Source organism: Mesoplodon mirus (assembly GCF_964341445.2).
Source record: "Mesoplodon mirus genome assembly, chromosome: 9".
NCBI classification, from domain to species: Eukaryota; Metazoa; Chordata; class Mammalia; order Artiodactyla; family Ziphiidae; genus Mesoplodon; species Mesoplodon mirus.
In genome coordinates, this window is record NC_138985.1 from 27255743 (window position 1) to 27271288 (window position 15546).

A 15546-nucleotide genomic window follows, 5' to 3' on the forward strand; every position below is an offset into this window, starting at 1 on the left:
GGATGTGGGAGAAGTAAGAAGTAAAGCGGACAGTAAATTAAACGTTTGTATAAATTCCATTTGTATAAATTAATACGTGCCAAATACCTCACTAATTAAGCGCACGCACACACGTGCCCACACACGCCCACACACGCAGAGCCTGCCGTGGCTCCTACAGCAAGTGCCACGGGGAGGGGACCACTCACGGTAGTGAGGCTCCATGTAGCCGTTCCTGGGGTCCATGGCAAACACAGCCCCGCGATAGGGGACAGAGGGTTCGGCCAGGTGGGGCAGGGACCCATGGATCTCCTTCTTGATCAGCGAAGCCCTCTCGTCACTGGATGTCGAAGGTTCCTCACTGATCTTGCCAAGCCCCGGGACGCTCTGCGGCTGCATGGTGACTGCGTTTCTTCTCTCTCTGTGATAGGTCTGTCCAGGACTTTCATCCTCTGAAGAAGGAAGGGAAATGGAAACTCTGTGAGCACTCTGAGCAGCCATCCACTAGGGCCCCCGCAAAAGAAGCCTATTTCTCATTCTTGGCAACTTTGAAAGCTACACCACGACGGGACAGTCTCAAGCCAAAACTGCTTATGAATGAGGGTCCAAGATACAAATCGAAGGAGGAAGGCGAGCAGGAAATGAGCCTATTCACTTGAGATGCAGGGGGTCAGCAAATTCTCATCCCCGGTTTCCAGCCGAATCTGCCAGGGAAGCTCAGCGGGGACACTCCAGTATCCCCGCGGGTCCCACATGGAACTGGAAGTTTCGCCAGCCTAAGGCTGTGGATGTCCAGTTTCCCCTGGTCTGAGGAAGCCAGGCCTCCGGGTGATCTAGGAAGCGAGGGACCTCTGTTCCTCGGAAAAGGACCCGTTAGAAAGCGATCCCAAAGTTTTTGTGATTTGGGGTTTTTTTTTTAAGTCAGATTTGTGACCCACTGAGAGATTAAACAGAGCCAGACATGGGACAGAAAACCCACTGGTTCCAAGGGATAAGGATGCCAATCATGGAAACCTACAGTGTCCCTTGCAGGACACTTCCTGCTTCAGCCCACAGAGCAGAGCTGAGAGCTAAGACGAAAACGGGGTGAGGCTCTGGGTGTGGAGGGCCTCAGTTACGCTGATCTACATCCATGCTCTGGTGGGCTCCAGACGTCACTTCCAACGTGTAAGCAATGGCTTGCTGAAATGCCAGAGCCTTAATACTTCTGCTCCTTTTCATCTGTAAGAACTTTCCATCTGTCCACTATGATTCTCTGCCAATGTGATTGGATGACCTTTCTATAATAGCAGATCAAAGAGCCGAGGCATAAAATCAAACTGAACTGGCGATCGGAACCCACAACTAGTGGACCCATTCATCTGTTAGAATCACACACACTCTAAACTACGCCCACACAAGCTCTGTGTTTAATCCACAGACTGTGCTCTGGCAGATAAGTGCTGATGGAAACCAAGCTGTTGGGACCCTGCTTAGACACCTCATTTGAAAGCTGTTTCCTGTTCCTGATCCTAAAAACAAAAACTATATTTGGGTATAAATAATAATACTGTCGTACTATTTAGATGAGCAGATTTTGAACTCATCTAGTCTCAGTACACAAACTTCTCTTCAAAGTATCCCAAAAAGCAGGTATGTCTGGCTGAGAGCCTCTAAAAAACACAGAAGAAGTATGCTTTAGCAGTTTCACAGCTCTTTTGACAAATTCAGAAGAATAGCTATAAATTTGAATGAGCGTGAAAACTAAAGTAACAACTACTGTTTTGTGATTACTAATAATTTGAACTACCTAAAGCCAGTAGAAACTCATTTTTCTGCCTATGTTTGGGACTTGAAGAAATAAGCAATGTATTTATTTATTTTTTTTTAGCCTAGCAAATGACTTCAAAGGTGAATAGGCAATGAGGTATGTTCTGGACTTTACAGTAATTTTGCTGACTACAGCTGGATAACTGTGAAACATTATTCTAGCGTTATTTTGTGCAGATCCTCACCCCAAAACCTTGTAATGATGGGATAAATTATGAGTTTAATCTATCAAGTAACTACTAAAAAAGAAAATGGTGCAATCCCACATTTTCACCCATTGATCTTTACAAAAGCAATTCCAACCATGCTTTTGTTAATTTAAAAACAAACTCAAAAAAAAAAAAAAAACCCTACATTTTTATTTTCCCTTCTGACTAATACTTTTAGGCCCTAGGCCACTCTCATACTTCATCAGCAGTAAAGTTGCAGTCTACAGAACGAGGGTTTGCAGGGATGTAAAAGTGATGTAAAAGCAGAAGGGTGTCAAAAACACTTCAAAACTCTTAGTCGGTTTTATAAAAATTCCTATAATGCACAAATGACCAAAGTCATATTTTCCACTAATTTGCGCCTGCACAAATTTCCACTTTCAACCGTATAGCGCTGAGGTGCAAATTCTGTAGAATGGACCTTCATTTGGAAAACCAGAAAGCCCCTATCAAATGGGGCTGTGACACATAATTAGCATTCTCTGGGCAAGATGACTAACCAAGCCCTGCTAATCTGTTCCAGGTTTAAAACAGGATTCCCTTGACTTAATCTTCCTAGAAGAAATTAACTTTTCTTCTCTTAAAACTGCATCCCTATAACAGAGTGAGTTTCTTCGACACGATGCCTTTACGGATGAGCATCTGCATCCAACTTCACGAATCACTGAGTGATTGGCATGGTCTGATCACAGCCCTCCCACCTTCTCCCCACCGGTGGGAGAAGGAAGTCGTGGGGCGGGGTAAGTGGAAACGGGGGGTGACTTTTTAGGTAAAAATTATTTTCTTCATGAGAGTTAACACAACATGTGTGAATATCAGATTATAACAAGAAATCAGTAAAGTTCAAACATTTAATACTGAAAAAAAGAATGAATTCCCTTAGTAAAGTACAATGCAGGCCAGAATTTTTTTTCACGTGGAAACTTTCATCAGACTGACTTTTACAAGAGTCAATGCTCCCAAATTTTCACCTACCCTCCCCCTCCAGAAAATTCCAGCAGACGATTATTTCATGAAGTTCATCTCATGTAATGAGTTGATTCTGAGGGGCATTCGGATGAAAACTTGACAGTACACATGGCCCGGAATACAAACAGCTAAGAGGCTTGAAAGCATGCACTCTACAGTGGAAAGGAAAGTTTCCAAGCAATATTCCTGCCTGCTCTTATAAATTTAGCAACCACTTCAGCAAGCCAAAAAGACGAGAGCTGTCTAATCTTGCTCAGTTGAGCTGAGTTGTTCAATAAAGTTTGAGAGTCAGAGCAGACAGGCTACGCCAGGCCAAATTATTGACAGAAACATACTGTCCACCATGGCAACAAGCAGAAGTCGGCTGCAAAAATGTAAGCAAACAGCCCAGTCCTCCAGAAGCATCTGCCAATGGACTTGAACAGCCAAACACAAGGCGACTGTTGATGCCTCTCTCCGTTCAACAGCTGCAAGCTCGGGGGTCACACTGAGACATGCAATTCACTAAAAGCTTCAGGAGAAAATTATTTTCAAAACTGTCATCGGGATCCCACTTGGGACCCCCTTGCCTTCTGTAGATCTGTGCTCCAGGGGAAGTTAAGGAATTCCTAACCCCTTAGGGAGAGCTGCCCCTGCATCTCACTTTAGAAACTGTCCCAGATCTTCCAAGCTCTTCCAAAGGCAACCCACATGGCATGGGACACGCTTAGTGCCATAAACTCTCAAAACTCAAAAGTGGCTTCGTGGCCAACACTGCTGAGACCGTTTACAGTGAAGGTTTAAAGGAAGTAATTGTGTTGCCTGAAGCAGGACTCCACACACACGCCTGTGCTCGCTCACAAACTCTCGGACGATTTCTCCTCGCGACCCAAGAAACAAGTACTCTTTCGCCTCAGACTGGAAAGAACAGTTTCAGAGGATTCTTCGGATGGAAAAGTAAAACCCTGCACTGCATCACTAACTAGGAACACCTCCTGTCCCCCTGACCAAATTAGCGGACGAGGAACTGCCGGGAGGGACACGTGCTCACCTCTGAAATGAACATGGATTTTAAGCTGTCCCCTGAAATCCCGTTTTAAGAGCATCACTCCTCTCTTCCCCCAAGACACAGGAGACACAGAGCAAAAGAGAACAAATACTTACAACTCGTCCCAGGCTCTGGCTAGCTACTTTCTGCAAACTTCTCTTGGTGGGCTTTCTCTAGCGGTGCAGACCCTCGAGGAACGTTCTCGGTGTCTCCCTGCCCCCCTGAGCCTTGGCCCTCTCCCTCTCCCAGGCAGTGCTTGCTCCCATTAGAGGAATTAAAAGTGGTTGGAGCCATGCTAAATTTAACAAGCTCATTAGTATTCTTTCTGCGTGCTTCCGAGTGAACTCTCTCTATTCAAGCCGCTCTCTCCAGCAGAAGGGTCAGGCTGGCTAATCATTAAATCAAACTAATGTCACCCTATCACAGTCAGCCCGAGAGAAGGAGGGTTTATTATTTCAGTTTATGCTAAATAAACGGTTTTACAAACGGTCCCCAAGCAAGGTCAACAGCAGCTTCAATTACAAGACAAACTTAACAAGAGTTGCAATAAACCAAGGATCCCGTATTGACTTAAGAACAGGCTCGATGCCACATATGGCCACTAGCAGGGTTGTACAGGAATGCATGCTGGAAAATAAAGGAAAAGGGGGAGCTTCTTTCTATGCCAGAATTCGCCACTGCACAGCGACTGCTCATTCACCTCTCTCCAACCAGCTAGATGCTCAGCTCAATTCACTCCACACAAAGGCTGGAGCCCAGACCTCAATGGACCGAGGGAAACACGATCAGAACTAGGCTCTCTATTGTGACTGAATTTCTTAACATCTTTTCAAAAAGCGGAGAATGCCTTGAGGCTAAAGGAAGAAACAGGCTAATGGTGAATTGGGAATTCAGAGCAAATTTCAGAGCCCTTTCCTCCTAGCTTTTGAGGTTGAAAGCAAGCTCTTTCCTTTCAAGTTTCAAAGTCCTTTTTCCTCCTGCAGTGTCACAGAAGGATTTGAAAAGAAGGTAATTGTGCTCGCAGTCTCCCTGATCAGAGCTTACGTCCTATTTCTGGTATTTCGGAATACTTCGTGCAATAATAGTACATATAACTCAATCCCTTAACCGGCCTGCACTCTGCAATTGCTCATTAAATGAACAATTGCGGGTATAAAATGCCTTTTATGTTCAAGGTCTGGATATAAGATAAGCATTCTAGGACTCTAAATTTGGTTTACTAAGGAAACTCTCCATCATTAAATGACAAAACTGAAGTCAGAATATCAGGTTTTCCAAGGAAAGTGGCACTCAGATTTCAGTGAGCCCAAAAGACAGGGCAGCTGGAGAGAGGGACACAAGCCACAAAATGTTAAGGCGGGGGAGGGGGAAAGACTGCATACTCGAAAAAGATTTCGAGGCGAATGGGATTCGAACGAGAAAATAATATTTCCGTGTTTAATAAGGTCTGCGTTTGTGAAACCTCATCATTTCCAAACGGAACGATATAATCAAGTCGTCTTCAAATGGATTAAAACACAGGGCTGAGGCTCAATCAACACGTAGAGGGCTATTCCTGACCCCTCACCAGCACACATCGCCCCCTTCCTTAAGAAAATAAAAAATCCTTTTCCACTACAGAGCGCTTTATCATTTGTATCATCTCGCTCGATCCTCACCAGAACCCAGTGTTGCAGCAGGACAAGGTGTTGGGTCCAGTTTCCTAATCAGAAACAGGCAGCCACATCCCTGATGAGTAAGTGATCTAAGAGGAATCCCAGCCACGCCTTACTGAGGCCACGAAGTCCTGTTAACAGGACAAGAGGTCTGCTCCCAGGCAGGTTTGGGGAATGATACCTGGAACTTGTATGCACTCCCAGACTCCACCCCCATAACCGTCATAAAAGGGGGAAAAAAGTAATTACATTTTGATGCACAGACATTTTCAAACCTTTGATACTCTCCTATTAAGTTTTTATCAGCGTAAGTCTACTCCTGGGAAGCCCCCAGAGGGTCCCAGTGACACATCCATAGGGAGACATCCAACCTCAGGGTCTTAGTACCATGAAGCATCTTATCCCCACAGGCATGAAGACACACACATGCCCTATACAGGCTACACACACACACACACACACACACACACACACACACACACACACACACACACACACACACACACACACACCCTTCACACGCTGAGGCTCAACCAATGGCATCTGTGTGTTCCTGCAGTGTTTAATGTGCTCCCACAAGCCTGGGGCCCCATCTTCCTCTTCTGAGCAAGAAACAGAGCATCGTTTTCTGCTTTCCTCCCAGGAAATTGCCCGGCTGTGTTTGGAAGGAGCGTTATTTCATGTTTTCCTATTATACATTGGTTGCATCTTGTCAGCTTTTATTTCTGTGGCTATTTACATTCTGATTTTCTTTGAATAAAAACCAATGGAACCCAAGTCCTCACCTCCCTGTTTCAGAATTCTCTCCAAGACTTTGACCAAAGAGAGATCAGAAATGAAAGAGAAGAGGCTAAGTACATTCGTAAGCATTGTAGAATTATGCCAGGAAGTTGGGGGTTGGGGGAAAGTTCCTGTAGTTTTTATAAGCAGAATCTTGCCTCTTTCCATGCTGATTGCAGTGATGCCTAAGCCAGAGGCTGCTCCCTAGAATGTCTTAGAGCTTGGCTTCCAAGGGGAGGAGTAAACAATGCCTTCTCTGAGAACATTTCCAATGCCCTTGGGGTCAGACATCGCCCTTATGCGGCTACACATACATCTCCCATTGACAATGAGTGATGATAGAGGGAGTGGCCCAGATGGATGGGGGAGAGCTCTCCGCTTTGTCTGCAACCTTTAAACCGACGGCAAGGCCTGCAACACGAGCAGGCTGCCGGGGGATGTGAAACTTTGGAGAAATTCAAGTGGCAACCCTCCCTCAAAGATCATGGGCTCAAGGATTAACGGGCAGCTCCCTCTTCCCACTTTCATCAACCAGGAGATCCCAAGGGGAAAGGAGAGAAAGTACAGAACGCCCTCAATCAGAGTAGTACGAATGCCATAATTGTTTTAACATTTCTAGAGTTCTTTTTGCCAAGGAACAAAACAGAGTCCAGACTGACCCATATCCCACCAGCCCTTCACCAGAAACTGTTTGCTCCCAAGTGTAGGTTAGAACTGAACCCAAGGCAATTTCTGGCCTCTCTCCCTACTGCTCAGCTTACAGAGCTCCACCCGGCTTCAAAAGGGGCTCCTGGGATAGAAAGACTGGAGAGAAAGCAAGATGAGGCTTTAGATAAACTGAAGGGCAAACCTGACATGGCTGTTCCAGGGCAGCAGAGAGCAAGCAGCCTCTTGCCTTTTTACAAAGATCATATACAATGAGGGCTCCTTGCCATCTGGAAAATCAGGAGCCAGTCACACCATCAGCTTCACAACTGAGGCCTCACCAGGCATGCCCTGTGGCCTATAGGGTTTCCATTCTCTTTCCTTGTGCCTCTCTCTGAACCCTCACCAATCAGAGGTCCACACCCCTGCCCACCTCTGGGAGGATGCTTCTCTGCGTTAATGACGTGAACAGCAAAGAGTCGCTGTGACTTGGTCCACCAAACCCAACCTTACTAACCAGCTTTCAAACTTCCAGACAGAAAGCACTAGCCAAGCTCCACCTGTACCTGGGAAGAGAAAGAAAAGACCAAAACAGGCCCCTAAGGGTCCCGGCAGGCTCTCCTATAAAACAGAGGTCTTCCTTGTTTTCCTTGAGCTCGCGAAGACCCTTCCTTGCATTAAGAATTCTAAAATGTCACAAAGCTTCTTCTATTAGCCTGCTATTAGTTGCTAGTCGCTGCTTACACAGAGTGAGTTAATTAGTGACATCAAAGGCAGTACAATAAATTCTCAGGGGGGCCCCAATTTTTTTCCTTCTGCTTAATAGTGCATTTATGCCTATCTGCGAGTAACAGTCTCAGGAACATTTAAGTATTAGAGATTTCTTTGAGAACTTAGTTTGAGTGTTTTGTTTTTGTTTTTGTTTTGCGGTACGCGGGCCTCTCACTGCTGTGGCCTCTCCCATTGCGGAGCACAGGCTCCGGACGCACAGGCTCAGCGGCCATGGCTCACGGGCCCAACCGCTCCGTGGCATGTGGGATCTTCCCGGACCGGGGCACGAACCCGTGTCCCCTGCATCGGCAGGCGGACTCTCAACCACTGTGCCACCAGGGAAGCCCCGGTTTAGTGTTTTATAAGCAAAGAATGAAGAGTCCCTCTTCCTTGCTTTGCACCTACAGACCTGAGCAGTTAACTTTCCATAATGACATCTGCAACCCACAGTCATAACAGAAAGAGTGAAATGTCTGTTCACAAGGCTAGAGGGTCCAGGCTGCTGCCGCCAGCTGCGTCCTCCAATGGGACCAAGCCTATCGATCGCCCTGGAGATCTACCCCAGCTCCTGTCCAGCAGGAGGACGCAGGACCTGCTCTTCCTTTATTTTTTTTTTTTTATTTTTTATTTTTGGCCGCACCAGGCGGCTTGCGGGATCTTAGTTCCCCAACCAGGGATCGAACCCATGCCCCCTGCAGCGGAAGTGCGGAGTCCTAACCATTGGACTTCCAGGGACTTCCTGCTCTTCTTTTAAAGGTAGGCAGGAAAAAAATCTGTGTGTGTGACAGCTTCTTCTGGCTGCACTTTTGAATGGTGGTTCCCAGGTTCGCGCCCACCCTGTCCCTGTCCCTAACATCAAAGTCCCATTTCCTAACTTTTCCACCATGTTTTAAATTGCAGGGGTGAGCACAAATTTAACTGGCTTCATCTGGTGTGTTTATGTTGCCTGGTTTTTGTTTTTAGAAGGCGGGGTAATAAGAAAGCCTGAGCATATGGTGGTATTATATTTTTAATAACATTTTAAAGACCATGCTTACTCCATGGGAGGAATCAGACCCTCCAGAGAGAGTGCATTTAAATATCAAGCAAATATCATTACTGTACTGAAAGGAGCTGGAGGCTCCACCCGTGCTGGGACAAAATTAGGGATGGTGCCAGGGCGCTTGCCTCTGCTGACCCAGCTTCCAGGCAAGGCCAGGGGCTGCCCGGGTCAGGTCACAAAACCTAATCTCCCCCAAAGCCCATGTTCATGGTCACAGCCAAGACAGGATGCTTTGGTACCCCCGCCGTTCTCCCCTCCTCTGACCCACTGGACGGGGCAGACACCAATCACCCACTCTCCTCTGCATGAGACTAGAATCCAGGACACAGTCAGACCTTTCTTCTGCCCTTTTGCTGGCTTTCCAGACACATTCAGGAGAACTTAATGTCCCAACGCCAGGGGAATGCATTTTTATATTCAAGAAGTCCCAATAAAAGCAATTAAGGAAACAAAAGACCAAATTCATCTACATTTCCGAAATACAAGTAATTTTAGTCTCACTCATTCTTCCGACCAATTCAAATCCATTAACCATGTACCAGTGAAATACAGCTAACATTTGCTTACTATGACATAGGGAGGGCTTCACCTGTCTTGCTTACTCTTCACTGTATCCTGATCAGAAAGACATTGCCATTCTGCTCATTGGCCAGATAAGAAATTACAGTACAGAGAAGCTGGGTTACTTACCCAGGTTACACAGACGGTTCACAAGCAGAGCCTGGAGCCCAGGCAGTCAGACTCTAAAGCTCCCACTTAAAGATCTGGCTGTTGGACCTCTCTACTCAGCGTCAAGAAATAAAAAATAAATTTGAATTTGAATTCTGATCAATGCCCTAGCATACGTCTACAAACTTCTCAACCATCCAACTCTGCTGCAGCATAGAAGCCGCCACAGACAAGATATAAACCAATGAACATGGCTGTGTCCCACTGCTTTATTTACGGACACTGAAATCTGAATTTCATGTAATTTTCACATCACATTTAAAAATGTGAAGAGCCATTCTTCGCTCGTAGGCTGTACAAAAACAGGTAGCAGACTGGATTCTGCTACACTGCAGACCAACTACTACCCTAAAGGAACTTACACACCTTTGCTAATAAAGCTTGCACCCCAAAACAATGAGGAATATTACAGTAAAATTGCAAAAGCAATAATAGTGGCTGTTAGGGAGGATACAAAGGGATAGTCACTTTCTCACACTATTAAAATATTTCCATAATCGGCTGTATCAAATGACCCCACTTCCAGGATGTATCTTAAGGGAAAAAAATTAGAAAAGAAGACAATGTATATTCAAGGATATTCATCACAGTGTTATTTACAGTAGAGAAAACTCAGTAACAAAATTAAGGTCCACTATCTTATGATAGGATGGAATAGTATATCATTAAATACAGTGCAATCAAGGATTTTAATGAATATAGGAAAGGATTTTACTGAATGCCAAGTACTGCTCTAAAGTGTTACGTGCCAATCCTATGAGGTAAATACTCCTGTGCTTCTCATTATACAGATACAAAAACGGAGGCATATTTATCCAAGAAAACACAGCTAGAAAGAGGCAGAGCCTGAGCTGGAATTCAGAGTCAACTCACCCCCTACGTGAGTGGAGGCGTGGAGACTACCACGCCTCCAAATTTTTTAAGGGAGGAAGACAAATATATAATTATTTCTAAGCAAATTTTTTTAAGTTTAAAAAACGCACCAAGATAGCTGAAAATATTTCTATGGATTATTTTTCCTTTATGTTTCTATATTTCCCAACCACTTTAGACTGCAGATATAGCTGATTTCTTTTACTCTTGGTTTTAATTCTATCCTAAGTATGACCGTCACAATAATTCTCTAGAGAAGTCCAAAGTAAGTACACATATATTGAAAAATTATCCCACAAGTTTATCTCCTGTAGTCTTGTTTTAAACTACTTCTCCCACCTCTCAAGACTGTAAGTGCCTGCTAGGCTATTTTTACACGCATTAATAACACCTTACAATGATGTTGGGATTTATGGAGATGTCAATAAATTCATTTATTTCAAATTATGCGACTTTTTAATTATTTTGTATCTATACACGAGTGCCTTCCAAACAAGTACCAAAAATGCCCTAACATCACTTCCTGCTAAACTTGGGAACTCAGCTTTCACCAGGGCACCCCCTGAAAGGTATAAAGGGAAAGTGCATTAGAAATGATCATTAAACCATGGCTGTTGCTCATATTCCTGAGCTTGTACTAAAAGCCAGGTCGTGTGCCCAGTGCAAAGGCATTAATCCCATTGGCTGCTTGCCAGTCTAGCAGGTACTCAGTGCTGTCACCCCAGTTATTCAGGTAAGTACCCTGAGGCTTAATAAGTTTAAGCAACCCGCCTCAAGCCATCCTTCAGGTAGGCGCCAGGTCTTCTGGACTTTCTCATCTATTATCAATGATGAGTGACTCCTGCAAAGTGTCTACTATAAAGTCTCTGAAAGCTGAGCGCTGATTTGCTTGTCATTTCCTTATACGTATAGGTGAAGGATCGTCATTGTTAAAATTATTCTACCTCCTCCTATACAAGTTATCAGGAAAGGAGACTTCAGTCTGTAACCAAAGGACCTGTTATCCAGGGTCTCCAGGTTCTGAACAGTTATTTGTGCAAAGGAATGTGTACCACCATCTTCTGGGGTATTGTGTTGCGGGCTTAGATGCCAGAAGCCGTTGAGTATTTGGTTTGTGTTCAAGTTAACAACAACAGTTAAAGCTGTATGTAGTTTATGGAAAGGGGCATAAGTCAAATGGTTAAAGAAGCATATGGTTTATAGAAAAGAGGGGAAAACTTGCGCTTGGAAGCAGCTTTGCGTGGATTATTTACCAACAAATGAAAGGCCTGTCATGTGGCCCCAGAGTATACTTCCCCTCCCACAGGCTGGAAGGGGATGCTGAATAAGTCAATAAAGCCAGGGTCACAGTGAGCTGAGACCCTCTCCCCCAAGAAAGATGATTATCGAATTATAGCAAATTTCAGAAAGTTTTCTTTATTTTTTTTTCATCAAGAACAAAACCAGACTCCTTAAAATGCACTGTTAGGAATTGTAACCGTTCCTAAAAGTGCCAGATAGATTTCCATCCTTGCAATATTCAAACTAGTAGATTTCCATCCATGCAATATTCAAACTAACAAGCGTCTTTTCAATTTCTTTTAATGATGGGGTATGCAATAAAAATACAGCAGTGCTTCGTTTAGCCAAAGGAGCGGAAGCAAAAAGTACCTAAATAAATAAATAATAAACTTACATGGGCCACTTACCAAAAATAAAATCATTTAATTCAACCTTTTACAGGAGGCACGTGCAGCATTCTGAAAGCAAAAAATTCTCATAACACAAACCTCCACTTAAAAATCACTGCCAGGGGCTGGAGCCAGGGCAGGGTGTTATTTCTTTTTCAATTTATTTTTTTAACGTTTGGATATTAATGACATCAACTGCCGTATCGTATATATAATAAGGCAACATGGTATAATAAAAGGAGTTAGAAAACCTAGGTCCCAGACTTGCCTCTAGCATTCATGGGTGTGTGACCCTGGGTAACTTAAATTATATCAGATTGTCAGTTGCCTCACTTAACGGGCAGACAATAAAACTTGCCCTGCTTACTTGCCAGGGTTTCCTGAGGGTTAAACAAAATATGAAAAGGATCTTTATAAATTATAGCATTTATGAATTCCGGGTACCAGCACTAATCTCCTCATTATCTGTTTGATAATCATGCAAAGCAGGACAGTGGGATGCAAGTGCCCTGGGTCAGGAGGTGGATGGCTGAGTTGCCAGGACTGATTCTACTGTTACACTGGTTGAACTTCAGGCAAGTCACAGGATTTCTCTGGGCTGCTGTTTCCCCTTATATGAAATGAGCCATCACCAATCACCAGGCTGGAGGTCTTGGGAGAGAATAATCGCTGTTTCACAACCAGAAAGAGGATCCAAGTTAATGACCTATAATTTAACTGGCCATCTCTTTCACCCACTTTTTCAATGTATCTTGGATCAGGCCCATAATCAACATTTACAAAGTATGCCTGCTTGAAATTTGCATTGAAAATATCAATCTCTTCTCTACTTGGTTCGCTACAATAACTTGAGACCCTTGAACCTTCCCAAGAAATACATTTGCTGTTTCTCCATGAACAATACTAAAAATGATCAGGCAAATTCTCTTAGGATGTTGTCGGCAGCTTACACCCACTGCCTGTTTCTGCATGGCCTGTGTACCAAGAATGGATTGAACATTTTCAAATAGCTGAAAAAAAAATTCAAAAGAGGAAGAATATTTCATGACACATGAAAAGTATATGAAATTCAAATTTCAGTGTCCATGAATAAACTTTTATGGGAACCCAGCCAGGCTTACTCATTTTCGTATTGTCTATGGCTGCTTTATCCCTATAAGAGCAGAGGGCCCAAAGGGCCCACGCAAATCCTGAAATATTTACTAGCTGGCCCTTTCCAGAAAAAGTGTGCCATCCCCTGACTTGCCCATCTCAGGACCCCCATCACTGAAACGATGAAGCACACCTGAGAAATACATACCAAAAATAAGGCAGCACCATTTCAAAGCAATAGCACTGATGCTTCCAGACCTTACGGTGGGTACTAACATCATCCTACTTTACAGATGAAGGAAACAGGCTTAGAGAGATGAACTTCCCCAAAGTCACAAGTCAGTGAGCTGGCGATCAAATTCTAAACCTGACAATTTATATGGCGGGGAAAAGAGGATTTGGGCCTTTCTCATAAACCTTAAGGGAGAAAACATTTCCTGACTTTTCTCTCAGTGTGTTAAGCACTGGGATAAGTAATGAATTTTAAATAAAAAATCTGAGATGTGTGTGATTCAAGATCGGTTTCCTTATCCAACTTAGGGTGTGTCTGCAGTTGTTTGAGTTTTGTTCTTTTCAGAACAATCACAAACCAAACAAGTACACGTCGGTCAAAAGTGCCACACTCTCCCTGAAAGCTGAAGGTGACAGAGGTCATTTCCCACACATCAAGCTACTTAATGTGCCTTTTTTAAATACAAGGGAACGTGCCCTCTGCTGAGCCAGATATAATCCCTACTGATCTGTTTTGAAGGCAGGATGACCCAGACTGGCACATATTTCTGCTAATAAGGATGGAGGAGGAACCTGCAAGCATCAAGTTTGGAGATTTCCTGTTCCCACCAAATTGGGAATCTCCCAACCAAAAGGCAAAAGCAAATTCAGTCAGGGTTCCGAGAAAGTGTTTCAGCAACTTGTGTGAGAAATTGCATCCAGGGGGTATAGGGTTGCTTGAGTTGACACAAAGCATGCAAACTGGCCCAGGCCAGCCATTCTCTACACTGGATTCATACAGATGCATCCAGGTCAAGGTGTCCATGTGTCCCAGCAAAACAGACCAGTAAAAACGAATGGCTGTTGCCCTCGCAGCCGTTATGACTGTGATTTTTCTAGACTTGGAACCACCTGAGAAGAGAAACACAGGCCACAGGGTTGGTGCTGTAGACCAATGGACAGTTAAGTCAAGGTCAGGAGGAGGCTATTGGAAAGGAAAAGGAGCTTGCTCAGCTGTTGGGTGTGGGTGTATAGACCAGGCAAACATTCTTGAAGGAGGTTTGGACAAGATCCGGTTTGGGAAAATCTTTGCTGAGTCTCCTCTAATTCAGACTTTCAAAGAGGCTGGTCAACTTCCCTCTAACCCCTCAGGGATGCATTCAACTCAACAGCATAGTATTAACGATGATTCTGAAGCTCCAAAACTTTGCGCCTTGGGGTTTGAAGGCACCTGTATGATTTTTTGTTTATTTCTTTTTGCACTTTTCTTTCTTCTTTCATTCACATCTTGCTGACACAAGTGGAAATTCCTCTTTCTTGGCAGAAAATCTTTACGTTTCCTGCCAAGCCATTCAGATAAAAATTCTTCCATCCTCTTCTCGTTGTCTGGTCCAGTTCTACTAAAGCTCTCAAGAAGGGCTGCAGGAAACAGCAACCAAAACATATAATCCAGGCACTTTTATTGTCCTGGACAATTTTATTAATTCTATTGGGTCTCTTTAGTCTATTCTATCATTTGTAGGGAAAGGAAGAAAAATCCTAGTATGGTCCAGCTAGCCAATGTAATATCCCCTCCCTATAAAATGAATGCATCTCACAGTTCATTCAACAGAATGTTAGCAAACGCTGCGACTTCAAGCCAGAGAGAAGTTGCCTCCCCCTGGGCTCTCAAGCAGCCAGCCTCACAGAGCAATGAGCAAAGGAAGCTCATCTTTATTTGTCTTCCTTCCCAAGCATTATTGGCTCTGGACTCCTGGGGAGGCGTGGCCCAGAAGAGGAAGAAGTGAACACTTCTTTATACTTTCAACCTAATCTCCAAAGCTACACCACAAACCTGTCCAATAACAGCAGTATTCACACATTATGGATCTGCCATCCAAACACTGATTCTGTGCAGTACTGACCCCTTTCTATAAGAGTCAGGCCATAGTCTTCCTTGCCAAGGGCCTCATAAATTACTCGGAATAAAACCAAGACAGGTGTGTATCTCCACGAACCTGCCTTTCCTTTCATTCTGCTCCTCGTCTGCCCCATATTAAAGAGTGCCCTTCCAGGCTCACCCCTCCCATTGCCGGCAAGGAATGTT

At 44.2% G+C, this 15546-nt stretch overlaps 1 protein-coding gene across 4 annotated transcripts in view; it reads right to left on the bottom strand.

Annotated features, from left to right (window-relative positions):
• The window catches only part of GLI3 (GLI family zinc finger 3), a 281589-nt gene that overhangs the window by 185077 nt on the left and 80966 nt on the right, over window positions 1-15546 (bottom strand). For all 4 annotated transcript variants that reach the window (XM_082631920.1, XM_082631922.1, XM_082631919.1 and 1 more), the window contains exon 3: window positions 189-431. In XM_082631920.1, the coding sequence (XP_082488046.1) occupies window positions 189-431 (243 nt within the window). The remainder of the gene's footprint in view (window positions 1-188; window positions 432-15546) is intronic.